Source organism: Corapipo altera, unplaced genomic scaffold, assembly GCF_003945725.1.
Source record: "Corapipo altera isolate COAL_440 unplaced genomic scaffold, ASM394572v1 112, whole genome shotgun sequence".
In the NCBI taxonomy this organism is placed as follows: Eukaryota; Metazoa; Chordata; class Aves; order Passeriformes; family Pipridae; genus Corapipo; species Corapipo altera.
In genome coordinates, this window is record NW_020884899.1 from 8,352,073 (window position 1) to 8,371,246 (window position 19,174).

At 43.7% G+C, this 19,174-nt stretch overlaps 1 protein-coding gene across 3 annotated transcripts in view; it reads right to left on the reverse strand.

The window, feature by feature from the left end:
- The window catches only part of RAB3B (RAB3B, member RAS oncogene family), a 51,894-nt gene extending 38,287 nt beyond the window's left edge, over window positions 1–13,607 (reverse strand). Inside the window, exons 1-3 of one of the 3 annotated variants that reach the window (XM_027649227.1) lie at window positions 13,492–13,599; window positions 8,422–8,502; window positions 2,320–2,547 (exon numbers count right to left, since the gene is read on the reverse strand). In XM_027649227.1, the coding sequence (XP_027505028.1) occupies window positions 2,320–2,547; window positions 8,422–8,442 (249 nt within the window). In that variant the 5' untranslated portion in view covers window positions 8,443–8,502; window positions 13,492–13,599. Of the gene's footprint in view, window positions 1–2,319; window positions 2,548–4,921; window positions 5,010–8,421; window positions 8,503–13,491 lie in introns of those variants that run through there. The other 2 variants (XM_027649228.1, XM_027649229.1) reach the window with 2 other exon arrangements.
- Between the last annotated feature and the right edge of the window lie 5,567 nt (window positions 13,608–19,174).

Below are 19,174 nucleotides of genomic sequence, written 5' to 3' on the forward strand. Positions count from 1 at the left end.
GATATTCCTTTCAAGTCTTTTCAAAGCAGACCATTTCCCAGCCTGCTTGGTCACTGCCACAACTGATAGGGCTCTTATTAAAATATCAATTTGGGCAATTGAGGTGTTAATGTCAACAAGGCAAGAGGCCCATCAATGACATCAAAATTAAACAGAGGAGCACTCTTCTTTGATTATTACATTTGACAGCTTGTCAAATCCTGATTCACAAAACACAGACTTCCTCAAATCCAGCAAACACAAACGTGGGACCTCTGGCTTTAAAATGCTACTCAATTTCTGCTGGAGATACAAAAGCTCGAGACAGGCCAGAAAGACATTTACTGACACAGCTGTCAGTCTTCACACGCAGCTGTTTGGCACTTATTTTTCCTCAGCTTTAAGAAAACCCAAGGAATTGTTTGTAGCTGGAGTACTGCACCTGAATATCCTCTCTTCTGTTCAACACAGGCAACAGTCAGTGTAGAAAGTCCCACTGATCACTGATCTCTCTGGATCACAGCACAGCAGCAGCAACTTCCCCCTCACCTTGAGATTTGCAGAGCACAAAACAAGGTTATTTGGCACAGCCCTTGAGCACCTCGAGTCTGCCACAGCTGCGCACACTCGAGAGCTCCACAAGCACACCCGAACTCAGAAAGACCCGGCTCTGCAGACAGAGAGCATCAGAGGTTCCCAGAAGTGCTTCTCTATGAATTCTAAGACATCTGAAGTGGTTAAATTAAGCACTTGTACTTCTTCTTCACTTGGTTTCACATTAAACTTGGCTTAACATCAAGCTCACGAGGAGCATAATTTAGAAAGTCAACATAACTGGAAAATTGTAGGTCAAAGCAAAGTGTTCACTGGGGCCACATAGTCCCACACTCATAGAAACTCAATAGCAGCTGTAAGTAGTTTTTTAAAAAGTAATTGGAAGACGGGTTGGTAAGAAAACTCTTCCTTCCTACACTTAGGAACACATAATTTTGGTATATTAATGGACCCCACTATTACTACATGTACTCTGAAGAACACATTGAAATTAAACAGATAATCTCAGGATGGGCAGGAGATAAACAAGTTCAAATACTGTGGTTTTAATAGAGGTACACGATGTTTTTGTTAAGGTCCTTGAATCATAACTCACATAAGGGACTCATGCAATGAGCACAGAAAGAGAGAAGAACAAAACACGAGTTACTGTGGAAACTGTCAAACACTGAATGAACCTTTTATTAAAAATAAATGTTAAATCAACAGTGTTGTTGGTAACTCCAACATTACAGGTCCTATAGATAGCACCCTCTGAGGAATCCACCTGACATCTCTTTCCATAAGAAGTTTAAGGTTATTAAAGCCTTTTTTCCCCCAAAGCCTTCAAAGAGATTTAATTAAGATTATTGCTTAATTCACTTTAATCTCGGTATCTTTGAAAAAAACCCAAATATTTTATGGTGCTTTCTGTCTTGCTTTTACACAACTTACTAGAAAATTCCACGTTCCAAAATTAAGAAAGACCAACTGGACAAAAATCATCTTTAGTTGTTTCTTGGGCCTGAAGTACAAACCTTTTTATTACCGAAACCCTAAATTAAATCAAACAGCTTCATGCCAGGTTATCTATGTTAGTTTCAGTGTCAGGATTTTACAACACAAAAAGGATCTTTTATTAAGTAATTTGTTGTAACTTGTACCCAGCAACTCACAAATAAAACGAATTATAGAGTTGTAGTTAAAAGACAAAAAAAAATCCTCATTTTAGATGCTCACTATTTATTGTGACTATTCAAGATCACCACAATAAATAAAAAAAACCCACACATGATTACTATAATTTTACATTTAAATATAATTATTAAAGATTAATTATAAATCAAGTGTATATAAATCAATTACAAGACCAAGATCTTAGCTGGGGCAGATTTGGGTAGAAATGCTTGGCACTGCTGAGCAGGTACAGGAGTTGCAGGAAGGTACAAGTATCTTATGCAGAGGACATAAATCCATAGTAGAAGTTATGTATAGAGTTCACTCAGTGAGCACTCTGCTCACTGAATAAGTGCTACTAAAGAGCTCCAGACCTGCGTAGAGTTTGTTGCAGTTTAATAGACACTGACTTCTGAGATCATAGAGCTGCTGCTTAAGACAGTACCAGGGCTCTGACCAGCAACACAGAGAACTCAGCTCACTGCAGGAATACGAAGATACAGCCACACAGAACTTAGGAACAACCAAAATCTACAGCAATCCAAAAATCTACTTCCAAACAAGCTATTTTTTACCATCATATCTTTGCTGGGATTAATATAAAGCATTTTTGAACACGCTGGCACTTACCCAAATCTGCAGCTTCACCCGCTTGTCATTTCTGTAAACTGTTTTCACTTTGAAGTCAATCCCTACTGTGCTAACGAAGGCCGGTGTGAAAGTGTCATCAGCGTATCTGAAGAGGAAGGATGTTTTACCCACGCTGCTGTTGCCAATGATCAGGAGCTTGAACATGTAATCAAAATTTTGGTCTGAAGTATCTTTCTGCCTGTATCTGGCATCTGTTACTGAAGCCATCTAAGACAATGACAAACATGGAAAAAGAACAGATTTAAGAGCAGTTCAGCATTTGTTTTCCTTAACTGTGTACCATATGTTTAGGTTACCTCTCTACTTTCTAATGTCATAACCACTATATCTGCTGAATAAAGAGGAACACACTTTGAAATCTTCTTTTAAATCCTGGCTTTAAATGTCTATTATTCACTTGTACAGCTAAGATTCCCAACCCCAAGAAATACACCTGTTGCACTGCTTTGTGTTGAACAGAATAACAGATGGCTATTGCAGATTGTTCAAATACTTATGGGGAAACAGCATTCTTTACTCCTGTGGCAGGGTGCCACTTCTGTTGCTCCAATAAACTGCAGTACTGCAACCAAGAACTAAAATCTTTGACAGTGTAGCCAACCGTGCAATTCATCAAGCAGCCTGCAAGGTAAATAAACCTAAATAATTCCTTTTATGACTTCTGTGGAAAATCTGCACTTCTAGCACATGCACCACCACCATTTTAGCCTTAGAAAAGTTCTATTCTCAACATTTACAGAAGAAAAAAAAAAAGGCAAGAGGATAAGATGAAACACCAGGAATTTCAGCTGAAATTTTAACTCTATCCAACACCCATCTACTATCAAGGCTGCAATTAAAATGAACAGCACCTGCATAAAATATGAGGGCTCAGTGTGGCTGCAGGCAGCATTTGGAATGGATAAATTATCCCTTTTATTATGTGGTTGTGAGAGTTGTGAATTTTAGTGGAATGGGGAGGGGGGAAGATGCAGCCTCAGAGATCCCTGTGACTCTGAACTGGATTCAGAAACCAAAAAACAACAGCTGAATCTGAAATATCAGGACTCATTGAGCAATCCTGGCTGCTTTAATGAACGCAGCTCAGACACTTCATGGGAGAAGGCAAGGCCCTGACTTTTCATCTCTGTTTGTACAGAGCAGAACACAACTACACAGACCAAATTACTACAAAGGAGGGAAAGGAAACTTTACCTTTTACTAGCTACACCACACTTTTAATCTCTCATGCTGTTTCAAATTCTACCCCACATCAAACAACCAAAGGTCTTGGTTCCTTATAACAAGTCACAGGGTTGGCAAACTGAGGCAATGACAGCACAGGTCTGAGCAGCAGCTACTCATTCAAAGCAGGACCTGTGCTACTTGTGTACAGTATCAGAAAGCATTGGGTGGAGACCCAAGACTCATCTTTCCCCAGCATCCAAGGAAATAATTTTCCCCTCAACTCAGATTCATAGGCACATTTGGGAACAAAACTCCCTCCAATGTCTACTCTCACCATGTGGCCAAATACTTTCCTTCTTACTAAGTCTCACCTGCACACAGGACTTCACTCATTTACTGAAAAAAACCCCAAAAAACGAAACAAACAGTTCAAAATTCACTGTAGTTAAACAGCTATAAACCAAAATGCTGTTCAAAGGCAATTTAAATAGGGATGATAATTTAACTTAAATTCCCCACAGAGGGGAACCGAATCAAACCCAACCCAGTTTAAACTTCAATACAATATGCAGGATGGTTTATTTCTGATTAAACACATGCAACTTTCTCACACAGAGAAGGGCTGGTGCAGCAGACATTTCGTTCACAGACTGCATTAACAAGAATGGTTTCTGAAGCAATTTATCAGTAGCTCAATAGTGAACAGCTGCACTGAATGCAATAAAATCTTCCCACAAGTGTTTCTCTGTAGGATACAACACATTTTGATACACTCTTTTCTGAACTTCAGCTGCTATTCTCTCAGATTGCACAGTCCTTTGAAACACTCCAGAAAACATGGGAACAAATCTTCTTCTCATCGGTGTACCAGAAAACAGCTCTTCCACCCATGTGTTGTGTTCACAACAGGAATTTCTAAAACAAAGAATTCAACATCTGACTAACTTCCATGCACACACTCAAGCCAATGCACTCACTGCCTCCTTAATCTCAGAAATCTCAGCCGTAAAGATTATGCATCAGGTTGATTTGTACCATCACCAAGATGGAAGACAATGAGAGTTGTCCATTTCAGTAATTTATCTTCCCCGTACACATTGTGTATTTCCACAAATGCCATTGAGAACACTCGTGCACTCAAGTGAAAAAGAAAAAAAAAATAAAAATCTCTACTTCTCCATTCCACTCACAGAGGCTTGAAAAAAGTGAGAAGCCCTCACCACTTGAAGGCTAGTCATTTAAAGATTCAGAGGCAGACCTTTAACAAAGAAGTATTCCACTAATCATACAGGAATCAATATCTTCTTTCTACCCCTGCTTTCACAGAATCCATCCACACACTCCAAGCTGATCTTTTACCTGAAGCACTGCTGCTTCTATTAACTCCCCAAGATTGCTCTAATCAGAAGTGTACCTGGCTACGAATGTGACTTTCAGATGTCAGTTAAGAAAGCAATTACAGAATGTGGCCAGCTCGAGCAGCTTTGTTAGAAGCACAACACAGAAAATAAGATCAAATGATACTTGCACGGAGTGCGGGGCTGTTGTCATAGAAGCACAACACTCGCTGGCCTGCGCCTGCCTCTGTGCTGTGCTGGAGATGCTGCAGGTCAGCGCCCTGAATCACCAGAGGCAGCATCAGAGCACAAAGATTTCAAAGAAAATTCCATCCCCTTGCTTAAATTTGACTTTTCCCTTCCCCCACCCTGGTCAATAGAGTGGAACTGAAAGGACTTTTGCTCTAATTTCTGATTACTCCTCTCATGGTAGATCATGACTGAAGATGAGCTCCACCAGCATTCAGGCTGAAAGTGTTCACAGGGCTGCCCCTGAACTGGTGCTGAATTCTGAAGCCAGGAAACGGCAGACCTTTCTCCCGATTCTCCTCCCCTCCCTCTTCCTCACCTATTGTCTCACTCCTGCTCCAAGCACTCCCTAGTCATACCAGTCCTGTACCCCACAGAGAGCTGGTTCAGAGCACAGAGAGATCCCAGTTAAAAATAAATCCTCCTACAACTTCTGTTCTGCAGGGCTGTTTATAAAGTTGGTTCAGCTCCTGATCCAGCACAGTTGAGGGAGCCAAGCAGAGGGGACAGAGCAGTGGGAACTGATGGCAGTTGCTATGCTACTGAGAGACAGGTTCATGGAATCACATCTCCTGCAGGCCCCCAGCACCTGGAGGAGGTTCTGCAGCAGCAGCAGAGGGGAACGATGACAACGGGCAGCTCCCTCCAAATCATCCAAACAGCTCACACAGCCATTGTTCCCAGGGGGTTGTATTCCCTCCTTGGTCCAAGGCCATTTAGCTGGCAGTGTAGCCCCCTGCTCTCTGGGCGCACAGGGACATACACTGTTCATTCAGGATGGCTCCAAATAGAGCAGCATCTCTGCTATTTCACACCCTGGCTAGTGTTCAGTTGCAGAAGATCACCTCAAACACAACTGGCATGCAGAGGGCAAAGGAGATGCTTGTGAATGTTTCCATTTTGACTGCCTCGGAATAATCCTTAATAAAATACCTGTACAGGAAAGACTTAGCCGCATTCCATAAAACCCATTACACGGGAGAGGAAAAAGCTGCCAATCAGATTGTCCTTGAGGACACTTCAGTATGAGGCCTTGCATCATTTAGTTCTCTGCCCGCTGCTTTGCAGCTAAGAGTATACTAAAATTGACAATCTTTTTTTCCCCCATGTGCTTTAGTAATGGGAGCAAGGTCTCAAACACATCCACTTCCAACTAGTTTGTGAAAATAGGCAGTTACGTAGCTATGAGATACCTTATTATTTCCCTATTGAGGAAAAAGCCTGCAGTGTGAGCTCATCTTTTATTAGACAAAGAAACCATGTAAGAGCAGGTTGCTGCAAATGCTCTAAAGCAATAAAATCTTAATCAGAGCTTATTAGCCACCAAAGAATATGTTCCTCGGTCAAGGCGGCTCTCCTGCATTTAGTTTCTATTTTGGTCTAACGAAGTTTAAAAGAAAAAAGCCTATTGCCCTAAGACACCTCCATGGGAAACCAGCCTTTGCTGCTTTCAGTGCTCACTGAAATGTGTCATACAGATGGATTCACACAGCTGTGCTCTTCAATTTGTGACCAACATCGTGGTGAAGAATCAAAATAGTTTGTAGTGAAACACCAAACAGCATAGTGTTTCTGCTCTTAGAAATCACTGGAAGTGGTCACTGCCACCCCTGTTGGCAGTGACTGTGGGCAGTGGCTGTGGGCATTTACTGCCCACAGCCAACTTCAGTAAAATACATGAAAAAAGTGCTGGCTAGAAATCAACTGCTGTATCTTACCATTCATTTATTTCCAGGAAAAAAAGCTAAGGTTGACTCCAAGTGCTGCCAGCTCCTTGAAGTTTTGGCTACAAACTAATGGAGAGTGCTCTTCTCTATCCTCTCACAGCCAAGAAACAAGAAATCCAATCATTCCCATGGAAGTTACACATCTCTATTAGCAACCACATGAGTGTGTTCACAGACATGACCATTTCCATGTCTCACTCTCTCTCACAACATTGTGAGAAAGAAGTCTGAGTTTGGAAAAAAGTCTCCTTGTCTTCTGTCAGTCACCTCAGTTAACCACGAAACGTGGTCACACTAATGCAACTTATACTTCAAACCACCCACTAACAAATTCAATTTCTTATGAACCTGTGTGTTCTGGATATTACATCTTCTGGGCATTTCTAGCAGTAAAAACATCTTTTAATATGTCAGTGTTTCATTTTTAAAGGCAAAACTTAAATTTCCTACATATGTTTTGTGTTACATAGGACCAGTAACAATTTAAACATGACTGTTTAACTGTTTCATCATCATCTGCCAGCACAGACAGATTTTTTTTGTTCACCCCTCTATATTTCTAAGAGTCAAAGATCTTATGACAGCTGCTCCAGGCTGGGTCCAGCCTCATTTTCTGTGTGTATATGTCTATGTTTTCAGCAATTGGGCCACTCTGTTTCTCCTGACACTCTTTTCACAGAGCTGCCAGTGTTAAATCATTCCTTTATGTCAGAATCCAAACTTCTTTTTTCCTACTTTCACAGTACTGTTTCTGACTTCCAGTGCTCAAGGTCAGCCAAGAGAGAATATCTAAGAAAGATATTGGCAACTAGAGAAGGGGCATAGTCACAAACACAGCTGTACCTGTTGGACTCCTGGCTATCCATAGGTACTTAGGAGTGTGAAAGGAAGAAAAGAGATTTCTAGACACACTCATTTGGTAAAGCAGAAATAATGAGCCCAATTAAAGGTCAAAGTTTAAAAAAACCCCACATGCATTGTGCTAAAGTCAAATAGATCACACACGGGTCAAGGCTCTTACAGAAACAAAGGACAGCAGCACTGCAGACAGCCCTGAAGATGCTAAAAGACTGTAGAAACTATTCTGTAAGTTACGTGGTAGGGAAGCAACAAAAAAAGTAGATAAACCAGAAGATTTCTTAATCTCTGACATCTACAGTTTAACAGTAACCCACTAGAGATGTTACTAACGTGCAGTGTAACTTCTTTTTGAAAGATTTAATATCTTGTAGGGTTTTATTCCCCAAAAAGAGTCTTTAAAAGTGCATTTAAATTAAAATATTCTAGTTCACAAATTATACATCTATATTAATTTTCTATTATAAAAACTCATTCCTTTATGTGCTCTGCCATTGGAAAATAAATATTTTTGTATTCATTTTCAGAAATTAAATTCTGAATCAAATTTCTATCAAGCAATGGAAATTTTTTACAGCCAATGTGTGTTGTCCTAAGAATAAAGCTCATAAAGGAAATAAGGCCGTGACCTTATGGAGTCTTATACAAATGCTGTACTACAAAAGAGATTTATCAGAAGCAGAAAACAGAGTGTGAGCAAGTAACAAAACTGCTAATAAATATTGCAAGCAAGCGATAGTTACCAATTTAGATCTATAATCCATGAGACAGATGAAGGCTTTGTTGTGAGTATATGAATCAATAGAGTGGTCACACTGTTGAACCTGCGATGTAGAAGCAAAAGGATTAAAATGTTTGTGATAAAGGTGGATAATGAGAATATTAGGGAATAGTAGGTAGGAGACTAATGGGTAGGCAGGTTAGGCTGGGAACACACTGCTGTGTAAGGTCTGAGCTTCCTTCTGGGAAGAGGAAAGTCCTGTAGTGTACAAAGAGAATAGAAACAGTGCTTGAGTTAGTGGCAGATATTAAGATAGCAGCAGATATTTGGAGCCATCAGTTTAAAGTTTATTAAAGGGAGATTATCTTGATTAAGCTAAAATAAAAGTTCCAGATCAATCTGGATGGAAAACCTTAAATAGGAATCATCACACATTTCCTGCAGAAAGGCAGTAAAGCAAATGAAACCAAGGAGCAGCTGAAATATATCTGTACACATTGGTGTTTTGCACAAAGCCTGGATCAAAGTCTACCGTGCTGCAAAGGCAACTGCAATAGGACATGGAAATGTCTGCAATTTACAGCACATCTATACACAAATAACTGCCTCAAAGTAATAGTCATTCTGGATTTAGAGTAGAAAAACATAACAGAATTTAGTCATCTTTTTTATGGCTAATACAATCTAAAGGCCAACTTTGTCTCTGGTGCATTGCCTCTCCAGTAACCAGAGCACACCACCTTGTGTCATCCTGACTTACGTTATCTTACCTTGTGTAGACTGACAAAACACGTGGGCAAACTCGGACCTTATGTAAACAACAAGCTGCAGCCACCTATTCCAGGTGAGAACTTGGATCAAAAGCAAATCCTTTCTCACGACCCACACAATTGACAATCACCTCACTTGGCAACAAGGCTGCACATTGCTCTTGCCCAAAGTATTGCACGTTTTCTGGTATCGGTTACATTTCCTCCTGTTCTCATACCCCTGCCTTCTGCAACAGCTGCTCACTGTGACAGCCTCTGGCTTGCACTTCAGTACCATCCAGACTTCATTTTGGGGTGTCATCTAACTAACTGAAATGATAGATCTAGAACAAAGATAATTCAACTCTCTACATAGAAAGTCTATGTTTATTACTTTAAAAATATGAACTCCTCATCTTGTCAGCAAATCTAAAATGCCTTTATTGATGACTCCAGAAGTCTTTACAAGAAGATGCTTGTAGTGGATTTGCTCTGGAATTTACATGCTACAAATAATTTCAATATATGCATGGCAACTGAAAGATAAAAAATCTCTAAGCAATGTCAGTGGTTATTTATTACTATTACCCATTTGGATTTGGGAACAGAGGCTTTAAAAACAGCTTTAAAAAGGTTTTTAAGAACTTTCTGGCTGTGGAACAAGAGTCAAGAACCAGCAGATATCACCTTTTTGCCATCAACTCTCTAACTTCATAACTACCTTTAGTTCAGCTGCAGGCTGGGACTGTCGTTAGAAAGATTTCCTCGAGCCAAATGTCTCTGTGTATCTGGAGCCAGGCCTCTCCCATTTCCTGCACAATGTTCAACATCCTCAAAGTCCATTTCAGAGCCACAACAAAACTCTCAGGAAGGAGGAATTAGTCACTCTAATTTTACAATGGTAAAAAAATGTAAAGAAATAGAAGTTCCCACTTTTTTACTCTGTTCTATGAGTCTTTTCTTGAGTGTTTGTGACTCTTTTATCACCACATGGTTCTGTGACTATTGGCAAACATGCTACGCCAGAAAATACAGAAAAAAATATCCCCTTGTAAAGGGGAGGCACTAACTGAGCCCAGCTCAGCTCTCTCCCAAGGAGTGCACAGAACAGGGGGTTTATATCCTCCTTATGCACCAAAGAGTAGATGCAGAGATTTCCACAATTCCCTGAGTATTCCATTGAATTCTGGAACCCCAGGAGCCAGCCAACCTCTAGGCCTACAGAATCACTAGCTGAGGCTGACCCCAAATCCAGAGAACAGCACGCACCGAAGAGGTTGACTGCTGTTACAAAACTCACCATCATTAAAGCCCTTCCCTCCTGTCACAAACATTGCAGCGATGGCCGAGACAGCAGACTTCAGTCTCCTTCTCATGGGCTTTCCAGCCTTGCAGCTCTGCCTCAGTTTCTCCAAGAAGGAACTGGAAATAGTGAAGTACTTCCCAGTATCTCACTGCTGAACACACTGACAGTGATCTAAAAGAACTCTGGGCAACACACAAGACGAATCTGCACGAGCTCTGCTACAAGACACATGCAAGTAAGTCCCTGCTGATCCTTCCCCAGCTGGAAGGCAAGGCACAGCTACATTCTGCAGCCCTCCATGGAGAAAGCCATGATCATGCCCTCCCACGGTGGTGGAAGATAAGGAAAGTTCAGGTACATGATGGAACTCACCCTATCTGTGATGGAACTCATCCTATTTGGAGCTAGAGTGAGACCACCTGCAGATTCAGGTAGACACCCCTCCACCAGTGTGCAGGAGACAGCACTCCACATTTTTCTGCATCACTGGGTCTGAAACCTTTCACTTAAAGGTAAAAGCAAGCTGCTCTCCTGACCAAATCAGGTGACCAGAGACTGGTATTGTCCTATAGAAACCACCAGAACCACACAGAGACAGGGCCAGCTCAGGATGCCTCTGCAGTGCTGAAGTTTAATTTGCTGCCTTTTATCCTCCTCTTCCAAGCAGAAAACGGGTGATGAATAAGTTAATTCATTTCTCTGTGCTATGATGTTCTCCATACTGCAAAGTAAGCCACCTGCTAACTGGGATTACAACAAGCATCCCCCATTTCCCCTGTTTTATTAGCTAATACTTCCAAACATAAATCGTAATGCTTACGTCAAATATCAAACACCACCGTGCTGCACAAAGCTAAGCACACATTTCCAGGAGCTCACTAAATAGGTAGAACTTGAAGCACAAGATACACTTTTACAGCAAAAAAACATACCTGAAATGATCAGTTCAGGATACTTCTCAATGTTAGCCATTGAGAAATGCTTCAAAAAAACCTGCTTCCTCAGCCAAACCAGTAACAAACAGACATGGATCTGCTGGGGAGGGCCAAGTGGACTGCCCTTCTGTGGAACTACAACCAGCCAGGGTGATCCAAGACCCTGAAATGTGATGCTGAGACCTGCCCATTTTAATCCGGGGTGGCATCAAAATAAAAGGGAGGTAGAAAAAACTATCTCTGAACCACTCACAAGTCAACTAACATGAGTATTACACGACAACAACAACTATCATGTTAACAAATACTAAACGTATTCGTTTGTTACACCTAGATGTAGCAAGAACTACTGTTGTAAAACCTAGAGCTAGCAAGTGTTCTCAATTTGTTACCTGAAAGTGTATCAGATCTGCAAGGGGGACAGCAGGATTTTGTCAAAATTGCAAAGGAAGCTTGACTTAAAGATGGATTTGTCTCTCTTCTGACTTACACTATAAATTCTTCTGATAAAACTGTCCTGAAGACAGTGATCACACCAAAGTCTCAGTGAATGCATATGCAACCACTTCCAGGATAGCAAACACAAATAGCAGGAAATAAAAGCCTTTTAGTTATATACTTCCATACAGCAGTGTATGGATTCAATCTTGTACCCACTATAAACCAATACCAGTTCTCCCATGATCTGGGTACAGTTGCACAAATCCAAATTAGAGTTCCAGTGATATTTTTATCTTGGGAGGGAAAAAACCCCACATTTATAAGAAGATGTTTATTTGAACCCAGAGCTAATCTAGGCCACTGTGAAGCCCCACAGACTGTTACCTGCACAGCTGAGAGTACAGCACTGGATCAGGAATAAGTAATGGGAAACAGCAGGAGAGGTTGAAACCAGATTTGCCACCAAAGACTTGCACAAAAACACGTATTCTGAGGTCGCATTCTTATATTGTCTCAGGACAAGGGAAAATCCAAGCTAAAATTAACCCCCACTTTTTCTTTTTTTGACAGGTTAGACTTAATTTAGGTCAGATCAACCTGATGCACTGCATAAGCACACAATAATGCTTGTAAGAAGGAAAGGACAGTGTGAAGGCAGAGCTGTGGGAAGCAAAAAGGTGGAACCACTCATGCTGGTGTTGGTGATATTGCCCTGCAGTCCCACAGCACAGTGTTACCCCCTGCATCAGAGGAGCAGCACTGCTGGGCTGCTGGGACCACGGAGAAAACACTGGGGAAAATAAACGTGTATTCTCAAAAAGTACTGGGGGAAAAAAAGTGTGTTTTGTACAGCAGATACTGGACCAACTGGAGAGTTTTTATGAACTAAATTAGAATGATTGATCCGTTTGGCTTTGTGCAGTGGACTCAATGCCCAGTGCCGTAGGGTAGCGAGGGTGGACACCCAAGTCCGGTGTTTCGCCCGTCCTGCCGAACAGCAGCTCTGTGGTGGGAGCTCCGGGCGGGCTGTGCAGTCCGACCCCTCCGGGTCTCTGCCCTTCCCCAGCAGGGACAACGGCACCGCGATCCCCGGCAGTGCTTTATCGCTGGGTAGTTGTGTTGTTACCTGCTCGCACTCCCCAAGCCGAGCAATGCCCAGCCTGACGGGAACGGGCGGGTCACACACCAGCTGGAGAACAGCTGGGAAGGCCCCGCTCTCCAGCCTTACCCCCGCGCCCCCCCGCCCCGTGCTCAGGATATTTCAAAGATAAAGGACTATTATATCGCCTCGCATTGCTGGGAAATGTTTATTTTAGAGCTGGAACTGCTATTGCCCTCTCTGCCTCGTCGCTCCCGAGGGCTGCCCGTCACACCGCACCTCGGGGGCGCGGAGCGCCCGCAGGTTCGCACCCACCGGCACCGGGGGCATCTCCTGCCCCCTGCCCCGGGGCCGGGCACCTCCTGCCCTCTGCGCCGGCCCGCGGAGCCCGGGGACAGCCCCGACGCACGGTGCGAGGAGGGTGGAAAGAGTTTTTGAGTCCCGGCGAGGGCGGTGAGACGCGGCAAGTCCCCGCCGGCAGCCCCCTCCCCGGCACTTTCGAGGGGAAGGAAGCGCCCCGACGGCGCGGGAGGATCCCTGTCCGCGGGGCCGCGGCTCTTACCTGCAGTGGAGAAGCGCCGAGCCGAGCCGAGCCGAAATAAGCGAAGTCAAGCCAAGCTAAGCCGAGCCGAGCCGTGCGGGTCCCGCGGCCGCTGCTCGCGTGGCGCAGCCGCCCCCACGCCGGTACCTGGGGCGGCCCCGGGGGCGGAGCGCGGCGGGGCGGGGGTGGCGGCCCCGGCTGGGAGAGACGGCCGGGGGACTCCGCCGTGCCCGGCACCGAGGAGTGGCCGCCGGTGGAAGGCAGGCAGGTGAGCAGACAGACGGACAGACAGGCAGGCTGCCCGAGCCCTCGGTGGCCCCAACCAGGTGCTTGCCCTCCGCTCCGTGCTCCACTCCTGGGGATGAGAATCACCTCAGTCGTTCCTAAAGCCCCGGTGGCAGGGAAGACATGCCTGGTACGACCCTAATTTGCCGTCCTTGTCTCACTTTCCGCAAGGTCTGGAATTGTCATTAGTAGAACTGTTAACTCTGAAGCCTAGTGATGGCACCTGTGGCATCAGGAGCTACACCTGCACTGATGAAAAGGCAGAAAAGTGAGGCATTGATTGCCATCTGTGTTTGCATGAAAGAGGTCTGGTGAAGGAGTTGCAGCAGACCCTCTTGGCTTTAAAATCCTCCAGACCCCAAGTTCAAATCAGAGACCTGATTGTGGTCTATTCCTTGCTGGGAAACCGAAAAACCTTTCACAGATAATCCCCTGGACAAAGAGAACAAAATAATGGGCATTTTAAATGTATCTCTGACGTAACTAATGAGGTGCTTCCCAACCGGCAAGCAAAAATGGCAGCACGTTTCCCACTGCCAGGATTTAAGCAAGTGCCTAAGCACAAAGACAAGGTTCTTGAGCAGCTCTGAGAGAGAGAGCCACTTTGTAAGGGGATGCCAGAGCAGGAGCCACTTGAAGGTACTGGATTTGCAGGATTTCTGTAGTCAGGGAGAACCTTTGAACTCAGTGATTTAAAACTGGGGGCTGCAGATGCCTCTACACTCTGCTGCATCTCTCAGAACTCTTTTCCCTCTCCACTCAGTCTCATTGTGCCGTTGTGTTTGATGTGCAGCACTTTGACTCAGCTTGGACACTGCCCACACAGGACAGTGATTGTTTTGTCTACTTGTAAGAGCCTTTAGCACATCTAGTGATATTCAGCATCTGATCTTCAGTGATCTTTGGACTGGCTTGTATGTCAACCAGCCCTTGGAGCTGCTTGAGCTTTATAACAGTTCAACCACTTTAAAGGAGTTTAACAATTGCTTTTATTGCTTCATTTTTACCAGGGCAGTTGAGTAGTTGATGTGGTAGTGCTATATAACTGGTATATAAGGTGTGCATTTTAGGAACAATCACAGGAGAGATGCCAAGAAGCTTTAAGGAACACCTCACTGCAGATCAGAGATGCCATACAGCTGCTCCATGTTACTCAAGCCCGAGCTCTCTACCAGGTGGCTCAGGGGACAAATTTACCGAGCATCGGAGTGATTTTCTACTCTCATCTAGAATGACAATGTTTATTTGCCATCAAAACCACAACTCAAATTATTGTTATATAAGCCAGGCCCTGATTTAAGCCTTAAGTAAGATATCAGCTTTGTGTAGGCAACTAAATAATCAACAGCCTAACAGAATCCCAGGTTCATTACAAAAGGTATTTCAAAGACAGCCTAACAGGCTTGACACCTACAAAGGTCTGTCTAGCTCCTTGCAATTCTCTTGTTGCTCTGGGAAAGGTGATCTCTGCCTTTTCCAAAACCTGACTTCCGCTCTACCCAACACAGTGTCTGCAGTTACAGAGATAATGCTTTTCCCTCTGCCTGCTGCCTGATCCTCAGTGTAGAGAATTCTTGTGAGCCAACAGCCCTATAAAGCACCAACACAGAAAGCAAGTGGTCATGAGTAGGTACCTGCACCTTTGATGCAAAGGGCTCACTTATGACTCAGGTTTACTTGGGCATCTGCTTAGGGATCACCTGGTTTCACATCCCATAATCGCAGCTATAAGCGCAGAGCCACTGTTCAGCCTAATTTCCAAAGGCTTTTCCAGATTTGTTGCCATCCCTGAATCCCAGTGTTTACAAACAAGCTGTTTCTCAGTCAGGGATAACCAAAAGAAGGGATGCACCCAGGTAATTAGGAGACAGGAGAATTTGTAGTGATTTTTTCTGTCTATCACTTTGTTTGGCCATATTTCTATAATTTATGGAGAGAATATATTTTGCTCTCCTAGTGCACTTCCCTTCCAGGTTTTAATATTGTACAGTCATGAGCTGCTTACACAACTTCCAGTAAGGGAAGCCTGTGTTATTTTAGATTTATAGATGAGGAAATGAGGGAACAGGAAAGAACTCCCACAAGCTCACGGAGGTAGAAGGGAAGAGCAGATGTTGTGCTTTATCTTGTTTTCTGATGTGTGGATCTATCTCACTCTCTCACAGCAGTACTGAGAGCACATTTATCAAGCACAACACATATCTACTATCCTCCCAACATTTTTAATTCAAGACACTACATCCTCACACAGTGCAATCGATCTAAGGAAACAATTTTAATATTTTTAGTTACCTCTTTTCTAAAAAGGGGGTTTTTTTTAAATTAATGTATTTATTTATTCTTAAAGCAAGAGCAGCACCAAAACACTTAAATCAAGGATGAAGGTCTGCTGTGTGTAATGCTGTAAGAAGTAATAACAGTAATGACCCTGTGTCTAACAGATTCATTGCCTAAGCTCATTATAAGCATTGGACATACATAAACAAAACTGTATCCTGAAGTTTGGGATCCCACAGTTTGCACACGGAGTGGTGGTTTCAGCTCACTACCAGCTGTTATCAAGGGAAGCCAGATAAAAACATGCCAACCTCCAGGAGAAAACAAAATCCTCCTTTTTCAAATAGCACTCACCCAGGTGCTTCTTTGCCTCAGTGTGGAATAAAAAACACGTATAGCCCATGCTGTGTCCCCAGGATGTGTGCAAATTCCATTCTCTTTAACAGGGCTAATGTACCAAAATCCTTACAAATGGCATTTTGAACATTGTTCATAATATCAGAAATAGCACAATAAAGTGACATCCAAATTTCACTGTGCTGCCAACGCAGCTTCTTTCATGCACAGGATGTTGTGTTGTGACCTGAAGCACACTCAGAAAGCAGGGGGAATATCTGCAGTTCTTATCAATTAATATTTCTGCAGCATGTCTACCTACACTATGCTGTGCACGTGCAAAATGGCCAAAAAATGAATGTAGACCAGCAAATTATGTCTAATCAGCCAGTTGCTACAGCCTTAGCCAAACTCAGTCCAGACTGTTCTGCCCCTTCAGCTCTGCCCAAGCTCCTCTCTCTGCTTCTATGGGCTTCTCTCCCTTGCCCTGACTTGGAGTGGCAGCAATGGGAGAAAGGGGAAACTCTAGGAAGTTGTCTCCCCTTTATCCCCCACATCACAGCAGGGACTTGTGAAATGGAGGAGAAGACAGCTGTGTTGGTCACAGGAATGCAGAACACAGGAACAGCAACCACCCACTCGGTGATTCCATGCCCAGAACATACCCTGCCTGCTCCCTGCCCTTTACCTGATGGGCCACTGTGCCCTGTCCTGGGATGACTGCCAGCCCAGGATGGTGTGTAACTGCCTCTTCTACTGGTCTGAGTCTGAACCTGGAATGCTGTAAGCACAGGTCAGCCAGTTTCTGCTTCCAACATAATTATGAATAGAGAAGTTTGGGGCATCTATCTTGTCTTCATCCCTAATCAAAGGAACCTTCTGCAGATTTAGCCATTGTGTCATGACATTTTTCACAGCCTAGAGAGGATCACTCAGGCCCTGTCCCCAGTGCCTGTGACAGGTCACAGGAGCTGGCTGGGAGTTGTCAGTGGAGATTCCTCCTCCTCTGCTGACGTGGTGGCACCGGGCTGGCGCTGCAGGAGTGAATCACCAGCCCTGGCAGGAGTGGTGCTCTTGGGACAATGGCAGGCCTGGGAACTGTGCACAGCCACTCCTTACTCTGGACAAACTTTGAAAGGAAAAGCAAACTGAGTTTATTTGACTAACTGCTTAACAAATCAGCACTTGTTTCTTCAAGGAGGAAAGCGGGAATGAGTTAATATGCCAAATAGTTTTGAGACAAAGTGACTTTCACCATTTTGACAAACCTTCATTAATTGTTTCCTGGTTCCTTCCAGGCAGCAACCTCCCCTATCCAGTCAGTGCCAAAGACAACTTACACAGCTGTCTGGAAGGGGGATGCAACCATTTAGAGAAACTTCATCTTTGGCTTTGCTGTCTTTGAAACGAGCATGGATTCGCAGTGAAGTTCCCCTTTTCATCCCACACTCTGGATAGAGCTCTGCTCAGTGTAATTCCACCATTAGTGTTTTCTGAATCTCCATCCTTAGGTCTCAGGTTTTGATCCACCTATTGCACAGTTGTCAAGGAACAGCCCTGAAGTGGTTTTCCTGGTTGGGCAAACCCCATCAGGCGTAACACCAGGTCAACTGCAAAGAAATACCACAGCATAATGCAAATGCAAATCCTCTTGCAAAAGCCAAGAGAAGTTTCATCACCTCCAAGGATATATGACCTTGTATTCATAGAGGTTTAATAATACTTCAATTCAGAGCTATTCATTACACAAGCTCTAAGTGAGGACAGTGAATGAAGCTCATTAGCAGTTGGATACAGGCTGGATACGATGGCAGGCAGACAGCCACAGGGACAAAAGTGCATTTGAAATAGATGATCCCTAAACTCAGCATGCCAGGATGACAGACAGGACACTCTGGACATGCTGGCATTCTTGGTTGTTGTACTTTTGTTCCCTGCTGCTAAACATGGCAAAGGAAAGGTTTCTTGAGTCTCTTCCTTAGAGCCTGTTCAGCCTCAGGTGCAAAAGCAACCTCTGCTCCCAGGCAGCCAGATGGCCAGCTGCAATCCAGGCACTCCCTAATTAACTTTGGGTTTTTTTCCTCTGTGGGTTGTTTCTGGGAAAAAGGGAACTGACAGCATGTTTGTTTACATGAGATTGATTTGGCTTGGCAGTTCCCTGGGTCCGTACTAAGAATTTTGAAGTGTCTTTGGGTTTTGTTGTCACCTCACAGAAGGAGGAGAAGCTGAGAATCCATGGGGATTTCTAGGATGCATCTGAAGAAGTTATGTAAGTATGAAGGTTTATTGCAAGTCACACACAGATGGGCAGCAAATGAAGCAAAGCTGATGGGGACAAACTAATCTGAAGCCTTAGTTACTTGTGCAGTGCTGAGCTGCTGCAGTGTATAATTGAACACAACTACAGCAAACACTAACCTGCAAGCAGGTCCTCTAAGCCCTGTGGACTTGCTTGTGTCCATAAAGTCACTCAACATGTATAAAACAACTGCTGGATGGATGCCTCTGCACAGAAGAAAATGCCAACCTGATCTAGGTGAAAAAGAAGAATAATTTAAAGAATCTGCAGTACGAGTGAGCAACTAAAATGTCCAGGTACAAAGCTGGCAGGTAGGAAAGACAAAAATATTTAAGTAACAGATTAAGTTCACCCTGCAATCCAGAGATGTGAAACAGCTTTTACAGGAGTTTAACTAGCTGTCCCTAGCAACCATGTGTGGCAGCACATATGTCACGTTCTGCTGAGACCCCAGCTAAACACTGACCAGACCAGCAAGTGCCAAGCTCCATCTTGCTACAGAGGACA